This window comes from Notothenia coriiceps, unplaced genomic scaffold (genome assembly GCF_000735185.1).
Source record: "Notothenia coriiceps isolate Sejong01 unplaced genomic scaffold, NC01 NC01_scaffold00038201, whole genome shotgun sequence".
NCBI lineage: Eukaryota > Metazoa > Chordata > Actinopteri > Perciformes > Nototheniidae > Notothenia > Notothenia coriiceps.
Window position 1 is genome coordinate 36,896 of NW_011370902.1, and position 15,838 is coordinate 52,733.

The window sequence follows — 15,838 nt, forward strand, 5'->3', positions numbered from 1 at the left end:
ATCATTTTTTTTTACATGTTGCATATTATTATATAATAATTGTTCATATAACAACGTGTCAATTTAACGTAATTTCTGTACACTTTGCGGTATTTTTTGCACATTCTCAATATTTTCTGCTCGTCAGTGTTTTTACATTGAATTATATGTGTTATTGCGTTCCTATGTTCCTTGTAGTTATTTAATTATGCTTCTGTTTAGTGTTATCATGTTGTATATTATTCTGTTGTGTTTATTTGTGTCTTTGTAACTCCGGCACAACAATTTCTTCGGGACATAAATAACCCCAAGTCCTTTTTAGTCTTAATACAAACGACCGCACTAATAGTCCGTCCTGCATATCGATTTCACGCATTTTCGCATCGTTTACATGGATGTGATTTTTCGTTCAAGTTGATACAAATCGTTATGACGCTCCATCTTGTGCGTAGCTTACAACGTGTTTGGATTTAATATTTGGTCGGTTTTGTGATTAATAAATAAATAGAACTTTTGACTTTCACTAATCATTGTTGCTTGTCTACATCGAAGAAAATCCTCATTTTATTTCTGTGGGTGTGTTTTGAATGAGCGATCTCATTATGTCGTCTGGATTGTTGCAACAGCTAGTACTTTAGTTTATTTAGCTGCACTTATTTGTCGTACCTTCTCATTAAAATATGTTTAACTTCCAATTATATAATTCTGATACTGACCTCTTCAGTGTCATCTAATCTACAATTGGAGGTATACTGTTGTGATTGTTGTTTGTATCATATCTGATACATGTTATTAGAGATTAAAATTATAGTTATTTTTTATATTAATAATCAACAGTAAAAAGGTATATGGAACAGAATTAGGCTGTTTTAATAATTTTATGCTGTTTTTAGGATGATATGTTCTGTCCGTTATTAGTATGTTGCTACAGGTATTGTTTTCTGTATTACGTCATACATCTTACATTCGTATTCTATCATGTGTAGACTTCTTTGCACTTTTTTTTTACTTTGTATTGTTTCTGTTATTTTGATTATTATATGTTAGCATTGTTAGGATGTTCTAGGTCATGAATATTATTTCATTGCATTTTTCTCCTTATATTTATGTGCAAATGAAAAATAAAACTTTGAATTTTGAATTTGTTTCATTGGAAATTGATGGTTGGTAGATTATAACCTCACGTGGACATTGTGCAAACTCAAGGTCCCGGGGACTAAATCAGTGTCCCTTGGGTGATTTTAATTTCGGTTCCCGTCCGAGGATATTTTCGTAATTATTCTTATTGAGTTATTCTTGCTCGCGCCGGTATATTTTTATAGCACAGCACACCTTTTCACTTCATCCTGAGGGGTCTTCCTCAGCTCAGTAGCTCTGTTAGCCTCAAACAGGTTAGATTTGACCTTGCTCCCGATATAGTAGGATGCCCCTAAGTATTTCTGAACTAGCCTTTCACAGAGCAAGTTCATCACTGAGTTTAATGGATTGTTTTTCCTTTATTTTTTTTTTTTTGTTTTTTTTCTTTTTTTTCTTTTTTTTTTGTTTTTTTTTTTGTTTTTTTTTTTATTTTTTTTTTTTCTTTTTTTTTTTGTTGGTTTTTTTTATTTTTTTTTTTTTCTTTTCTCCCCCTCTGCACTTGTCTCTCTCACGACAACAGGGCGTGTTTGGTTTTCCTCTTTGGAGGGAAATAGTTTTGTTGAAGCTGTTGTTGGCCTGTGGGAAAATGGTAATCATAAGAAATGACTCTGGAAAAGCTGCAGATAGAGCCATAAGAAATGAATGAACTGATTATTTAATGTTAATGTTGTTTTTATAGGCAATCAGTGAAGCTTTGTTGTTCCAGGTTTATATGTCAATAAGTTCATTTCAATGTTCTCAATAAACATTGAATCAGTCCGGCCCCTCGACTAGTACCCATTTTTTTAATTTTGTGCCCACTGTGTATTTGGATGATTGACACCCCTGATTTTTTAAATTTTTGGTAATGAAGGGGAAATTGCCCTCTGAATAAGTGAACAATATCAAAATGTGTAAGGAAGTGTCGAAGCCTGTATTTAAATTCAAGTTCATGCTTTTAACTGCTTGTTTGTTGATATAAATAAATAATAACTTATAAAGGGCTTGTGTATATGTGATCATTTCATTTGGCCAATGAGGGCTCTCTTGAAATAAGTGAAGGATACCCCCAACATGTTGAAAGGATAAAATGTGCAGACCTTTGAAGCCTTTTCTTAGTTGTTCTCTCCATCACAAAGTCAGCTTTTTAAATCAGATTGGGTTACATGGCTGGCAAGGAAGAATGTGTTTTGTTTTTTTCCCAAGATAAAAACAAGTCCTATCCCTGTCCATTGTGGTCTTAACAAACAGGAAGGCAGACCCCCCGCCCCCCTCCTCTTTTGCACAGCAACAGTTTAAGCGCATAGATTCCTGTTTCTCTGAGAAAGTAAACTCTGAATGCTGAGAGATCTCCCCATGCCCGCTCCGCTCACATCAAAAAGGAGGGAGGGGAGATCCTCTGCTGCCAGGCATTCTGTTCCCTCGCAGTGGGCTGCATTCCTGACCCCTGAAGAATCTGGTTAAACATCACGGACGCGTTCCTCTTTTGTGGCGGGGCATCAGGACGAGAGCTGATGTTGAACAGAGGAGGAGGGCAGAGTAATCTCATTACACACAGACATTTCTCATCCTGAGGGGCACGTCTGGAGGGGCACATGCCTAGAGAGCAATGAATTAATGACGTCCCAGACAAAGTTTGGAGCATGTCAGAAAAACAGAAAAATATCGTGGTTGCCTTTAATTGTTTGGGTTCGAATTTAGATTTAAAATAAGCGAGTGGTTAAAAGCTAATTTGTGCAAGAGTGAGAACATTTGCAAGGGTCTTTCACTCGGTTTGAAATCTAAAACTTGCAAAACATGGCTTTCATGGTAGAGTCCTTTCAATTCAAAGTTAACTTTAAAAAGTGCTTCACTATAAGACATATTGTTATAAAGAGTTAAATGTTTTACTATGTGAAAGGAAATTGGCATTCATTGAAGAGTCCATTCATTATACAAGTGAAAATATTTTTTATATTTTTTCGTGGGAGTGGCCTGGACGCAGCCATTCCCCTATCTGTTCGTTACGCACAAAATTCTTTATTATTCCGCCGGGTTATTTTGCACCTCTTCTTCTCCCACATTCCACATCGCAGAAACTCCGTTCAAACATCAAAAAGTTCAGCTCGGTCGGGAATCGATGGCTATTACTTTTCTCATTCATAACTTTCATAATTCCAGAGATACATCCCATAATACATCAAATTTGTAACATTGAAGTCAATGGAGGAAATCTTCAACTGCTAACTGTTAACTTTCATTCATTCACTCAGAAACCTCATTCCAACTTTAAAATGTTACACATCTTTCTGACATTATTCGTATAACACAACTTTTAAATCTGATTCATACCCTTAGAGATATTAAACATTGTTCAGACCTTGGTAAAGAGGCCTTCTTCAGATTTTAGAGTGCGTGATGTCACAGCTAGAGTGGAGGACAGATTTAATTTTGCCTTTTTATTTTCTTTTAAAACTGCTATAATTCCCAAACCCTACATTCCTGAGACATCATTTGTCATGAGAAACGTAGGAAAACATCTCGTAGCTTGAAAGATTAAAAAAAATTAAGCAAAATAATTAAACAAAATGCCTCTTGAGGGCGTGAAGTGACATGTCTCCATTAAACCCCATTGTAAATTCAGCCTCATCTTTCCCCACCACAGCAGCAGCCGCACACCTTTAGTTAATCTGCCAAAAAGGCCACATTATTAACCCGAAAGTACACAAAAAGCACACTTCAGATGCTCAACTTCCTTGACATGTTTCACGCTTTGAAATTTCACCGATATCTGTTATGGTTCTTCAACAAAACGTTCACATGTGAGAGGTTTATCTCTCATTCAGAACAATGGAAACCTTTGATCTCTGGACGCCTCGTTAGCTCAAATATAAACACCTGTGTCATGGAACACGATGATGTCATCACTCCAACTGACATGCTCAGAGCAGCAGACTTCAGATAAGGGTTAATGGTCCTGCCCTCAACAGCTCTACGTCAATTATGGGGTGTCTTCATATGCCGTTTCCATGGAAACGCATCTCTCGCCATAAAACACGATGTCGCTGTAGCTCCAATGGACACGGTCCGGTCGTCCCACAATCTTCACCTGTATATCACCTCTCCATGCCTCAACAGCTCTACGTCAAATCTGACATCTCACCATATGCCGTTTCCATGGAAACGCATCCCTCGCCATAAAACACGATGTTGTCGTAACGCCTATGAAAAGGGTCAAAACAGCACCACACTTCAGATAATGGTCCAGCCCTCAACAGCTCTACGTCAATTATGGAGTTTTCTTCACTTTCTTCTTACACATTACATTTCCGCATAGCAGTTTAGCGTCAGCTTTTCAGCACAAAGCATTCCCACTAGCAGTTTCTTCAGGAATTGCATTTTCTAGTTATGATAGTTATGGTTGATTATACACTTGGCAAGGATTCTGCTGTATGTTGCCATGCACTGCAGGAAACATTGCAGTCATACAAAAATCCATGTCTAGTGTTTGCGTCTTTCCATTTCCCTGCATGTTATTTTGAGTCATTCTAATGTACCCCCATTCCTCTGCTGGCCAAAATCAATTTGAGGAGAAAGGTTGTGTAACCCCATCCTTTTTCTCTGAGCCGTTGTTAACATGACATTGGAGAAGATTGATCAAAAAATGTATTTTTGGCTCGATTGTCCACCGCCTCCCCTTTGACCTTCAAGAGCTCGCATATTTTTTCTTTATGCTTTAGTTGACTTGTCAAATTATTTTTCTGTTCCATTCATGTGTTGTTACAAATGCTTCTTACTTTTGCAGTTTTCAATAGATTGTGGTAAGGTTATTTTTTCAGCTTGACCTGAATAGATGAAAAGGAGTGATGAGACTTTGCTTTAATTTGCCCATGTGAAATCACCTTGAAGGAGGTGTGAAAGAAGTGTGGCTTCTTACATTCCCACAGAGCTCGTCTTTATCTGGCATACGTCAGGAGTCCTTTTCGTGCTCAGTGGAGAGGAAAGTGTTTTTCTTTCACGATTGGAAGGCCATCATTTGACTTGTGGTGCACTGTGGAATTCAATGAATGCATGAAGCAGGGTTTATGAACTGCTGCGTGGTTCATCCTCATTCCTCTCCTCCTCCTCTGACAAAGAAAACAGGAGGTCCACTCAGACACCGCGGGGCGTTGTATGTGTGTGTGGCTGTTTATGTGAACGGGTGCATGCTTACTTCTTGCTTAAGAGCTCTGCTAAATGCACTCTTGTCAGGGGAAAATGAGGAAGGGAAAGGGATTCACTGCCTATTCCACACTGATGAGCCCCTACCTATTGAAGCCCCAGTCAAGAAGGTTTAAGATAGAAAATGATGTGGGAGATGGGTTATAACTGGATCACTGTGTGGATAAAAGGTACAGTTATTGAAGGTTTAGCCTGCTTCTGGTCTATAGGAAATCCATATTTTATTTGACGTGAGAGCCGCTCAAGGCCTGTCAATTATTACTGGTGTATTCCACCTGCCTGTGGAGGTCACCCAGCCAGCTGGATTGGTAGGTGTGTGCGTGTGTGCGTGTGTGCGTGTGTGTGTGTGTGTGTGTGTGTGTGTGTGTGTGTGTGTGTGTGTGTGTGTGTGTGTGTGTGTGTGTGTGTGTGTGTGTGTGTGTGTGTGTGTGTGTGTCCGCGTCTGTCAGCACACATGTTCGTCCCGGTGTGTGTCCAGCCCTGCAGCCCACAGTAGTATGTGCAGCATGTCACACCATAACCAAACTGCAGGCTCATCCATCCATATATCTATCCTTCCCTTCATCCACCCATGTACTAAAACACATTACAGAGATGACTGCCTCCGATGTGCCACTTTCCCCCAGCACTAAAGGCTTTCTACTGTATGCCGCTGGAGGCAGGGTGTATCATGGTCACAATAAGAAACACAAATACACATGCAAGCGCACATGCACAACCATAGCAGAGTATAAGTGCAGTTTTTATGTATTGGTATTTTACTCCAAAGCCTTTTACTCCAGTCCATTTTATGAAGTATTTTACTACATTATAGTTCAAATTTCCCAGCAGACTGAAATATGTAGAGCCACCATGTCGACTCAAAACATTTAAATACACCTTTAACATTAACACATCAACAACTTAGCACTATAATGCAGATCATTATTGTTAATGAATGCACTTGGTTTGCAATTAATTATTATTTTCCTTATCAATTAATCTGCCAGTTATTTAAATTTTTTATGATTTTGTGGATCATCAAGAAAAAAGTGACAAATGTTCAACACAATTTGCCACTGGGGACATCTTTAAGTTGATTCTTTTTTCTTAGCCAACAGTCCTGGACATCCTCACCTTTTAAGAAGCTGGATGTTATCAAACTCCCTCATTTATAACATTTGTATTGAAAATAGACTTGAAAAGGATTAAGGTACATTTTACTGCAGATCTTATCTTGTTTTTTCTTCTTACTTACAATAGCTTGCAGCTACGTAGTTACAGTGAAATCATAACTTCACTCTCTCTCCTTCCCCCCACCCATCCTTTTTTACTCCACCATTCAGCCTCCGCCTCCCTCTCTTTAACCTTTTTGCCCCTCAGCTGGTGCTCATATCTCATCTTCCTCTCACTTCTTCCCTCCCTCCCTCTGCATTCCTGCTGCTATCTTTACGAACCTCTCACTAATGCACCGCTCAATTAGCCTTCTATGAGGTTTTCAACTAAGGGCTGGGTAAATAGGTAATTACATGTTGTCATCCCCCCACCTCCTGCTAATCCACTCAACTCCACTCCTCTCAGTGTACCTCCCTCCTGCGCTCTCTCTCCCTCTACCTCTTGCTCTCTCAATATCATGGATGGCTGCTAGAGATGGTCCAATAGAGGCCCAGCGTGGGCCTGTTAGTCACAGCTGGCTTAACCCTTCGATTGGCTACATTCAGCACTTAGTGCACAGTTTTCACTTTTTTCAGCCTGCACTTCAGCTATGTTACCCGGGACACTTTGTCATCAGAATGGGAAAACAGAAACCACCCACTGGCTAAGTGCTGATGACGCCATGGCTGCTTAAAGAGATGTTAAACAGGTCTTTGATCACTTTGGCGGCTTAGTCAGAGAACGTCAGACAAAAAGGTGAAGTGAAAGGTGGAAAGAAGTAGTGGGAGAGATTTTTACTTTCTGTGTAACTGACACAATCAGAGATCAGCTATTGATGCAATCAAATTGCATGCCTCAAGGCAGCAGTCTACGGGCAGTGAGTGAGTCGATGGAATGTTTTATTGTGCCATTGTCTGCTGAGGCCAAAAAAAGAAACAAAATATTTATCAGCTTTACCGCTGCTGAAGTAAATTGATGCAAGCGGTTGTCTTTGGGTTGTTCTCATAGGTTAAATCAACAATAACAATGTTTAACATGATAGATAAAAGTCTATTCAACATAATCTATTCAGGCAGCCTCACAAATGCTGCCATTGTCAAGGTCTGTCCATTATTCAGCAATGTCTTAACAATGTGGATTTTCATCTTTTATGTGTTGGGACCAGGCCGCTTTCATGTGACTTGCTGCTGAACAAAACAGAGAGAGAAACAGAGTAATGCCTGCAAAGTGAACTTTGAAATCAAAATGAATTATGTATTCTGGATGGTAATGGAAGCTGGACTCACTATCTAAGATGGCTAGACCTCGGTTATGGTATAAAGCATTTGTGAATTTCCTATTCTGAATTCAAGGGAATGTAGTAACACGCCAACACAGGATATTTGATTGACTTTCCAGTCCCTCATATTCAGGAGAGAAACAAGATAAAGGTATGACGAAAAGTATGAAAATAAATAACAGTTTGTAAGGCATTTGGAGATAGGACGGAAGACTGTGAAATAGACATTCAGAGGAACTGATTGGTGGGAAAACAGGTAGAAAAAAGGGTGAGTCAGGCTGAAGGGAGGAATAAATGAAAGTGAATGGGAGAAAGGGATGGGGGATGGAGTGTTTGGGGAACCAGAGGAAGTGATATGTTGAGCACAGATATACAGCCCTAATCCTCATCTCAATCAATCACATTTTCCCTTCCTCTCCTCTCAGTTGGTCTTATTGATTTCTTGTTTCAGCCAGTGCCCTAAAAGCCGACTCAAATGACTACTCAGAGTTTTGGGGACTCCATCTACCTCTGAAAACTACTCTTTGGTCATTTATTCTCACAGCTAAGGGAAGTGAATTGATCACTAGAGTCTTCAGCAAACGATGTAGCAGCCCTTTCTCCTACAATGCCCTTTCATATAAACTACATTTATTGGTTGTGTTTCGGGGAGAAACTAGTGCTGGTCAAATTACACTAAGCACCCATTCATGAAATTGTTTTATAACTTAGGACTAGCTGGAGTCAAAGCGTCAAATAGGAAGTGCACATCTCTAATGAGGATATAGTACAGTTTAAAGGAAGGACGAGCAAGTTGAGGTGGAGAAAGTCCTTGCCAACAGCACTAGCTGCCACATTGTATGCCCTTCTTCAGTCTAGAAGCCATGTCAGTCCTTTCTGTCATCAGTTCATTAGTTTGAATTTGGTCGAAACTCATGAACCCTGGAACATAAATCTGTTTCAAAGTTATGCGTATGTTTTGTTATAGGGCACTCTCATTGCCACGCCCCGCCGATTGGCAAGAACAAACACACCTACACACCAACAGACTTGACCTCCATGTGGAATCGCATTCTTCTAAGGCTGCCAATTTGTAGGAAAATGTTTGTTGTTCGACTGAGTGAAAAAAGCTGATAATTAGAAATAAAAAGCCAGAGTGAATAGGTGTGTTTTCAGGGCTTTTTTGAAGGATGCAAGAGTCTTTCGGATGTGACTGGGACATGAGTTCCAGAGGGAGGGGGAGTTAATTGAAAGGCTTTTTTTAATGAATGGAAATTGTAGCATTTGGGTATGGACATGTATCGGTAGAAAATACTGCTGATGAATATTTCAGTTGTTCACCTACACAAAGCCAGCATTTGATTCACTTTCATACAAAAATAAAGAAGTGGTTCAACAAAGAAAATGTCATGTCAACATAGTCTATGGTCAACACACACAAATATTGAGAATACAGTGTATACAGTGGTTGGTCTTGGGGGATAAAAGTAGGCGAGTCATCTTTACAGGTACAGTAAAACCTCTTATCACAGCATGATGCCCTCAGCTGTCCCTACAGACACTGAGATGTGTGGCTTTAAAGATCAGAAATGTTCTTGAAAACATACACAGGGGTTCTTTACCGAGTGTGTTTGCTTGCAGCGGGGGAGATGACAAATCACTGGTAATCTACAAGCTTGTGTGTGTGTGTGTGTGTGTGTGTGTGTGTGTGTGTGTGTGTGTGTGTGTGTGTGTGTGTACAGTAGACACGATTTCAATAGTCAAATACATCAAACAAACCCTTTCCCTTCAAGCACATATGAGCTATGTTTTGTTTGTTTTGATATCAGATGTTTTATATTGCTGGCAAGATCTTATTTTCATATTGCTTGTTTTCTATCTGTCACGAGTGTGCGGCATCTTCAACTTCTTTGGTTGCTCCGATAGATAATCAAAGTGTGTAGTTGAAAATGAATAAAGAGGAAAGACTGCGTTTAGGAACATGTACAGAAAACACTAGCCTTGTTTCTGAAACACTCAAGTGTTCCAGTGCTCCCTTACAAGATGGTTACTAAAGACAGCACTCTGAAAAATGGGACATGATGGCAATACATAAGGGCAACAGCTTTCAAAATAAATGAAAAAAACATTTATCCTCTGGTCAAGATTGAGTAACATGCTGTGATACCAAGAGTCCTTTCAAACACTTGGACTGGCCAAAGAGAAACATTTTACAACTCTGACTTCTTAAACAAACGAGACAGTAAAAAGACATCTCAAAGACTTGTATTAAACACATCTATTTCCTTGGCAATTTAAGTCTGCCCAAACGCATCAATGTTTTAGGAAACCTTTACAACTGAAGCTTGCCACCATCCTCTAATGAAAAGAAGGAGGATGCAAAATGTGCTTTTTCCATTCAGCTTATCTTGTTTTATTCGTGTAGCGCTATGATGCAACAAATACAAATTGTCTCTCCATTGACATTTCTGTCAGTGTGCCACTGTTTCAACAGGCCAAATGGAATAAGTTAATTAGTATGTCTAATTACATTTGGTGGCTCAGCTTTGGGAATATCAAATCAAATTAGGATAGTCAATGTTCTTTTTTTCATGGCACACGGTTTGCCTTAAGCGATGCTTTTTAGGATCTGTCTTTTGTCTTTGTCTCTATCCTTCTTAACGTCCCTTCGAGCTGTACTGCGCCTTCGCTTTGTAGTCTACCCTCAACTCTCTCTCATCACCACCCACACTTCCTTTTTTTTATTTCATTGCATTTTTGGATCTTATTCTTTTATTTTTACATTTCTTTTTTCAAGTCTTCCCCAACTAGAAACTTCAGCTCCATGTCCTGATAATTTGTTTGTCTCTTGCACTCTGTGTGAAATGATAATGTAATAACTACCAGCAAATGTAACAACGTGTGTTACAAATAAAATTACCCTCTTTATGGTTTGAAAATAAATAAGCTGTTAATCCGATAAACCTCCCATTAAAGCAATGACCATTTGTAATAAATATTGCTTTTAATGTTGCCTCTTTATGATGTAATCATTGGTTTTAAGCATTATGAATATATTGAAATAAGGGGATAACTATTACATTATTAGTGCCAAAAATGTCTTTAAGTCCCACTTACCAACTTTTCTGCCTCACTCATTTCTTCCTCTGTTTCATCATCTTCCTCCTTCCTCATCTTCGTCCCCATTGACATGCGCCCTTCTGTCTGTCATGTGAAAAAACATAAGCCAGTCTGTCACTGTTTGCGTCTGTCTTTGTTCTGTCAGAATCTATCTCAGAGATAAGTGTGACTGATCGCTGCAGGCCCAGCCAGACAGACGGTGTATAATTGAGTGATAGGGACTAATGTAAGTGAATGGCTTAGAGCGACAGTGATCCACAGCAGTGGCAGAAACTCAGGCTCCGAGGAAGGCTTTCTGTTAGGCCCTCCATAATACCAGCAACAACAGCCACCTAGATAACAATCTGGTGACTACCTGGCTGTGTCTGTGTGTATTTGGGTGTGTGTGTTTCAGGTTAACTTCTTTTTCTCTTTTTTCCATCCTGTGTCTCTTTTTCTTTTCTGCTTAATTGCTCTATTTACCACTCTACTTCATTTCTCCCCACTACACACACCTTTAGCTCATCCCTTTCTCTCCCCGTTATCTTAGCCTTTTAATTAATGTGACATGCTGTGAAGTGAGATACTAAATAATGCAGGCTTTTCCAGTGACATTGAATCAGGCCTAGTAATTAGTGGCCACACACACATTCCCACACACAAACACACTCACCAAGAAACCAGGATAGATGCCATTTTAAACAGTAATCTACCTTATAGGGATATATCTTTTGCAGCACAAATGTGGCTTATTAGACGAGTATGACAATAATGGTCCCTTGGAGAACTGATAGTACCTGTATGCAATTGAAACAGCATTACTATTAGCCTACAGTAAAATGTGAAGTACAATAGTAAAGGGGCTTGGTAAATAAGTAAAACAAAATGAAAACATATTGATTAAAAAGACCAGGAAACTTGTTAAATACTACTAAAGTAAAACTCTCTGATACAAAAGATTTTAAAATAATAATAAAAAAAGAAAGAAAATAAGTTAAAGTTGGTGATTGCCCCTTGAAACCTAACATCTAAATATAACTGAGGTCTAATATCCAGAACTAAATAAAACATGAAACTGTAATTTCCCTGTGTTTTGGATGGGTGCACAAGCTACAGTAAACTGCATGGCTGGGTTCCCATATCTACTGTGGTGGTGTAAATCACAGTGGCACAGGACTTCATTTGTGCAGGGAGAGATCTAGGTTATCCCAAAGCAATTGTTTCAGACCAAACCAAGTGGAAAATCCAGTGTGGGTTTAGTTGTTTGCTGCCTTGGCTGCAGGGATGTTAGAGTTCGTCTGCCCCCCAACCCCCCCCCCCATGCATTTTTTAATCCGATGGCTTGTTCAGGAGTGGAGAGGATTAAGACTACTGCTGATGATGACTCTGTGCAGTTTTTGGAAAGCCCACAAACACATGCACGAATGCATAACACAGGACCACACAGCTGCAACATGGATACTCACGCTGTAGCAGCACAGGCAGTCGCGGGAATATTCACATGCATGCACATACAGAGGCATCACCATATGCATGAGCTAGCCCATATGCATGCACATACAGAGGCATCACCATATGCATGAGCTAGCCCATATGCATGCACATACAGTGTCACTCCCCACATTCATTCATGTAAAGACGCACGTTACACATGTAAGCATCGTCTCTCTTTGCCCCTGCTCATTTTCACCATCTCTCACTCATTGCTGTCAGTCTCTGGACAGCAGCAGTGTTCTGCCATGTCCCATTGTGCCATGTGATTTGAGCTGTGAGATTTCAGACACAGAGTGACGCCTGTCTCTTCTAATGCCAGACAATCACACCAGGCACTGCAGATGGCAGAGAGACAGCTGGACGGAAAGAGTTATCGAGAGAGAAAGTGAAAATGCAAAGAATATGTCTGCTAGAAAGAGAGACATAAGGAAGAAATATTGTGAATATTTAGGAAACCAAAAACAGCAAAAAGTTACAAGAGGACGGAGACAGGGGACAGAATAGCTAGCGATAGAGAGAGTCCAAACATGAAGGGAAGTAAGGATGAAGCGATAGAGACATTGAGCTGTATGTTGACCCAACACTGTTTGGAACATAGCCAGTAGATCTGTCTCCTCCCACTTTAATCTCTCCGTCGGCCATCAATCCCTTGTTCAATCTTCTCCACCCCCTCCATGTTAAAGCCATTCTTTCCTTTTCATTAATATGAAATCATGCCGCTTTGACGTAAATTTGAAATAAATCCTGTAATGAAGTCTGCTTCAGAGATGTGTAGGGCACGAACTAAAGCCGGAAATCAGTTGCTTGCTCGGAGATAAAAAGTGAACTTTAGAAGCTGACTGATGTTTTAAAGCTAAATGTTTGCCATAAGTTGAAATTCATCAGCTACTTTGTGAGCTCTTTTTTACACACACACACACCAAAATACACCTCCGGCAATGAGTGTATGGTCCTAATGAAGCGAGGAGAGGAGAGGCAGCTGCATAACTTGAGTGTAAAGCCTAGAGGGAATCACACACTTCAAGTGTGTGTTTGTTTGTGTGTGTGTATGTGTGTGCGCACGGACTATATTATATCTGAAACTCTCTCATTTGGACGTGTTTAAAGACTGCATTTCTTTTAACCTCCTTTCTTTCTCTCTCCAGGTTGTGAGGGCCTGTTTCTATCGTCTTGTTGTTCAGTGAGGCAGTGAGCTCACGGTGGAAACAGCATGCATGTGACGACATATCCCATGATGCACTCGGCCAGTCCAGGCCTGCTCCTCCTCAGCTTCCTCTTCCTCGCCGATGCCGACTGTGAGTCTTTCCCCACTCAGTTCCGTGCACTTATTTTCTCTCACATGCCTACTCCCAGATATAGACACACAAAAAGAAAAACTGTTACATGCGTTCAATACCTTTAGAATCCACATGTACACGCAGGCACACTGAGTCATACAATGACCTGATTTTCTCCTACAAACCACTCCACTCCTGATATAATATCGCTGTGTAAGTAAGTGCGTGAGTGTGTGTATGTTTGCAGGTTTGATATGAGGCCAGCTGTTTTTGTCCATCCAGTATTACTTGGATGGCTTGGCATGGAAAGACAATCCACATATGGCAAATCAGATAAGTTGTCGTGCGTACGTGTGTGTGTGTGTGTGTGTGTGTGTGTGTGTGTGTGTGTGTGTGTGTGTGTGTGTGTGTGTGTGTGTGTGTGTGTGTGTGTGTGTGTGTGTGTGTGTGTGTGTGTGTGTGTGTGTGTGTGTGTGTGTGTGTGTGTGTGTGTGTGTGTGTGTGTGTGTGTGTGTGTGTGTGTGTGTGTGTGTGTGTGTGTGTGTGTGTGTGTGTGTGTGTGTGTGTGTCTAAACATAGTTAAAATGGGTGTCTACCTGTGTCAGGCATGGCGTCTCTGACAATTTGTCAGGTTTACCAATGCGGCTTTGAATCTCCCAGCAGCGGTGATGAAACTGCCTGATTTGGGGTAAGACTAAGGATAAAAGAAATGAAGACAGAAGGGGAGTTTGGAACTAAAACATGAGACGATCTGAAAAAGAATATTAAAAGAGAAAGAGGAGGTCATTCAAGCTCACCATGCAGACAGTTAACATCTGGGAGCAATCCTGTAGGAGGCCTCGGTAACAGTGGTGTCTAGCAGAATTGTATTTGCATATTTGTTTTTAAAGTGTGTGCTGGATAATTATACATTTGTTTTGGCAAGTAGTGTACAAATAATGTATGTGAACCAGATACATTTGCAGCATGTTTGGTACATTCTGTTATTTGGAAGGAAAATTCAGCATAGCTCTGAGCTTGTGGTTGTACAGTATGATGCTGGACACATATCATCGCCACGCTGTAACACACACACACACATGCACGCTAGTACAGGCTTCAGGCAGCAATTCCAGCCCTGCAATGTTTTAAAACTGCACTGTCACACAAACCCGAGTTATAGCACACACATCCACAAACCACTCTTGTTTTCCTTTCAGCCTCCTGCCCTCTTGTCCCCTGTGTGAGTTCCAGGGTCGGTCAGTAAAGGCCCAGTCATCCATCAAAACGATGATGCTCCTAGACTTTCACAATAGCAGTTAGGAGAGCAGCGTAGACTCACAGAGGGTGGAAATGATTCCCACTTTGTTTCCTCTGTCTATATTTTTCTTTTTCCCGTGCCCTCGTCTCATTCGCTGTGACTTGTTCCATTGCTCTTTTCTTGCTCGCTCTCTGGGTCTTCTCCCCACATCCATATAATCTGGTGAGAAAGGAGGGACAGAGGGCTTTAGGGGGGTAAAGGGACGAAAGGCTGTTCATTTCTCCTTTTATTTCAGTGTTTATGACATAAAATGCCTCTTTTAATATCAACATTGGGACTAAGAGTTCTTGAATGTTAAGAGTTCAAACATAGGCTCCAGGACCCAGACATCTTTGTTGCTCGTTGACATGTTTTGAAATGTTAAATGTACTCGCAAAATTGCTTTTATTTGTGCTTATCTTTCCTCCAACTCAGTGCCAAAGAAATGGAATAGATTTCAAGCATTATAGGGTTTTTACAAAATAGAGGCATCATTTTATTTTCCTCCTCTACTGTATGTCTGGAAAGAGGCATTATTTTGTATTCAACCATAAACACACATGCTTGTGTACACAAGTTACAGACATACACACTAGGGCTGCACGATATATCGTGTCGTGACGATAATCGCGATTCACATCGCAGGAAGTAAAACAAATTGTAGGCAAATTAACTCAAACACGTCATGTTACAATTATTTTGCTGCTTGCTACAAAAGGAAAACTCTCATGTCAGGGTTACTTGAGTGAGTGACATGCAGGCTCTGCATGCACAGCAAACCACCAATCACAATCAAATCTCCAAACCAAACGGACCCGGTGATTAAAGGTAAAAACACTGAATAAAGTAGTTTCGTGTGTTTCTCCAGGGCAGTCCGGCGCCGCTAACCGAGCTAGCTCAGCTTGTTGCTCTGATCCAGACGTCCATGACTAAAATCCTTAATCCGGTTAAATATAGTCAAAAAAAATACCATTTGTATAGCATTAAAGTTCAAGAAAGGAT

At 40.3% G+C, this 15,838-nt stretch overlaps 1 protein-coding gene across 1 annotated transcript in view; it reads left to right on the forward strand.

The window, feature by feature from the left end:
• The window catches only part of LOC104968047 (receptor-type tyrosine-protein phosphatase delta-like), a 100,033-nt gene that overhangs the window by 26,156 nt on the left and 58,039 nt on the right, over nt 1–15,838 (forward strand). The window contains exon 3 of the mRNA XM_010797601.1: nt 13,426–13,575. Within this exon, the coding sequence (XP_010795903.1) occupies nt 13,491–13,575 (85 nt within the window). The 5' untranslated portion in view covers nt 13,426–13,490. The remainder of the gene's footprint in view (nt 1–13,425; nt 13,576–15,838) is intronic.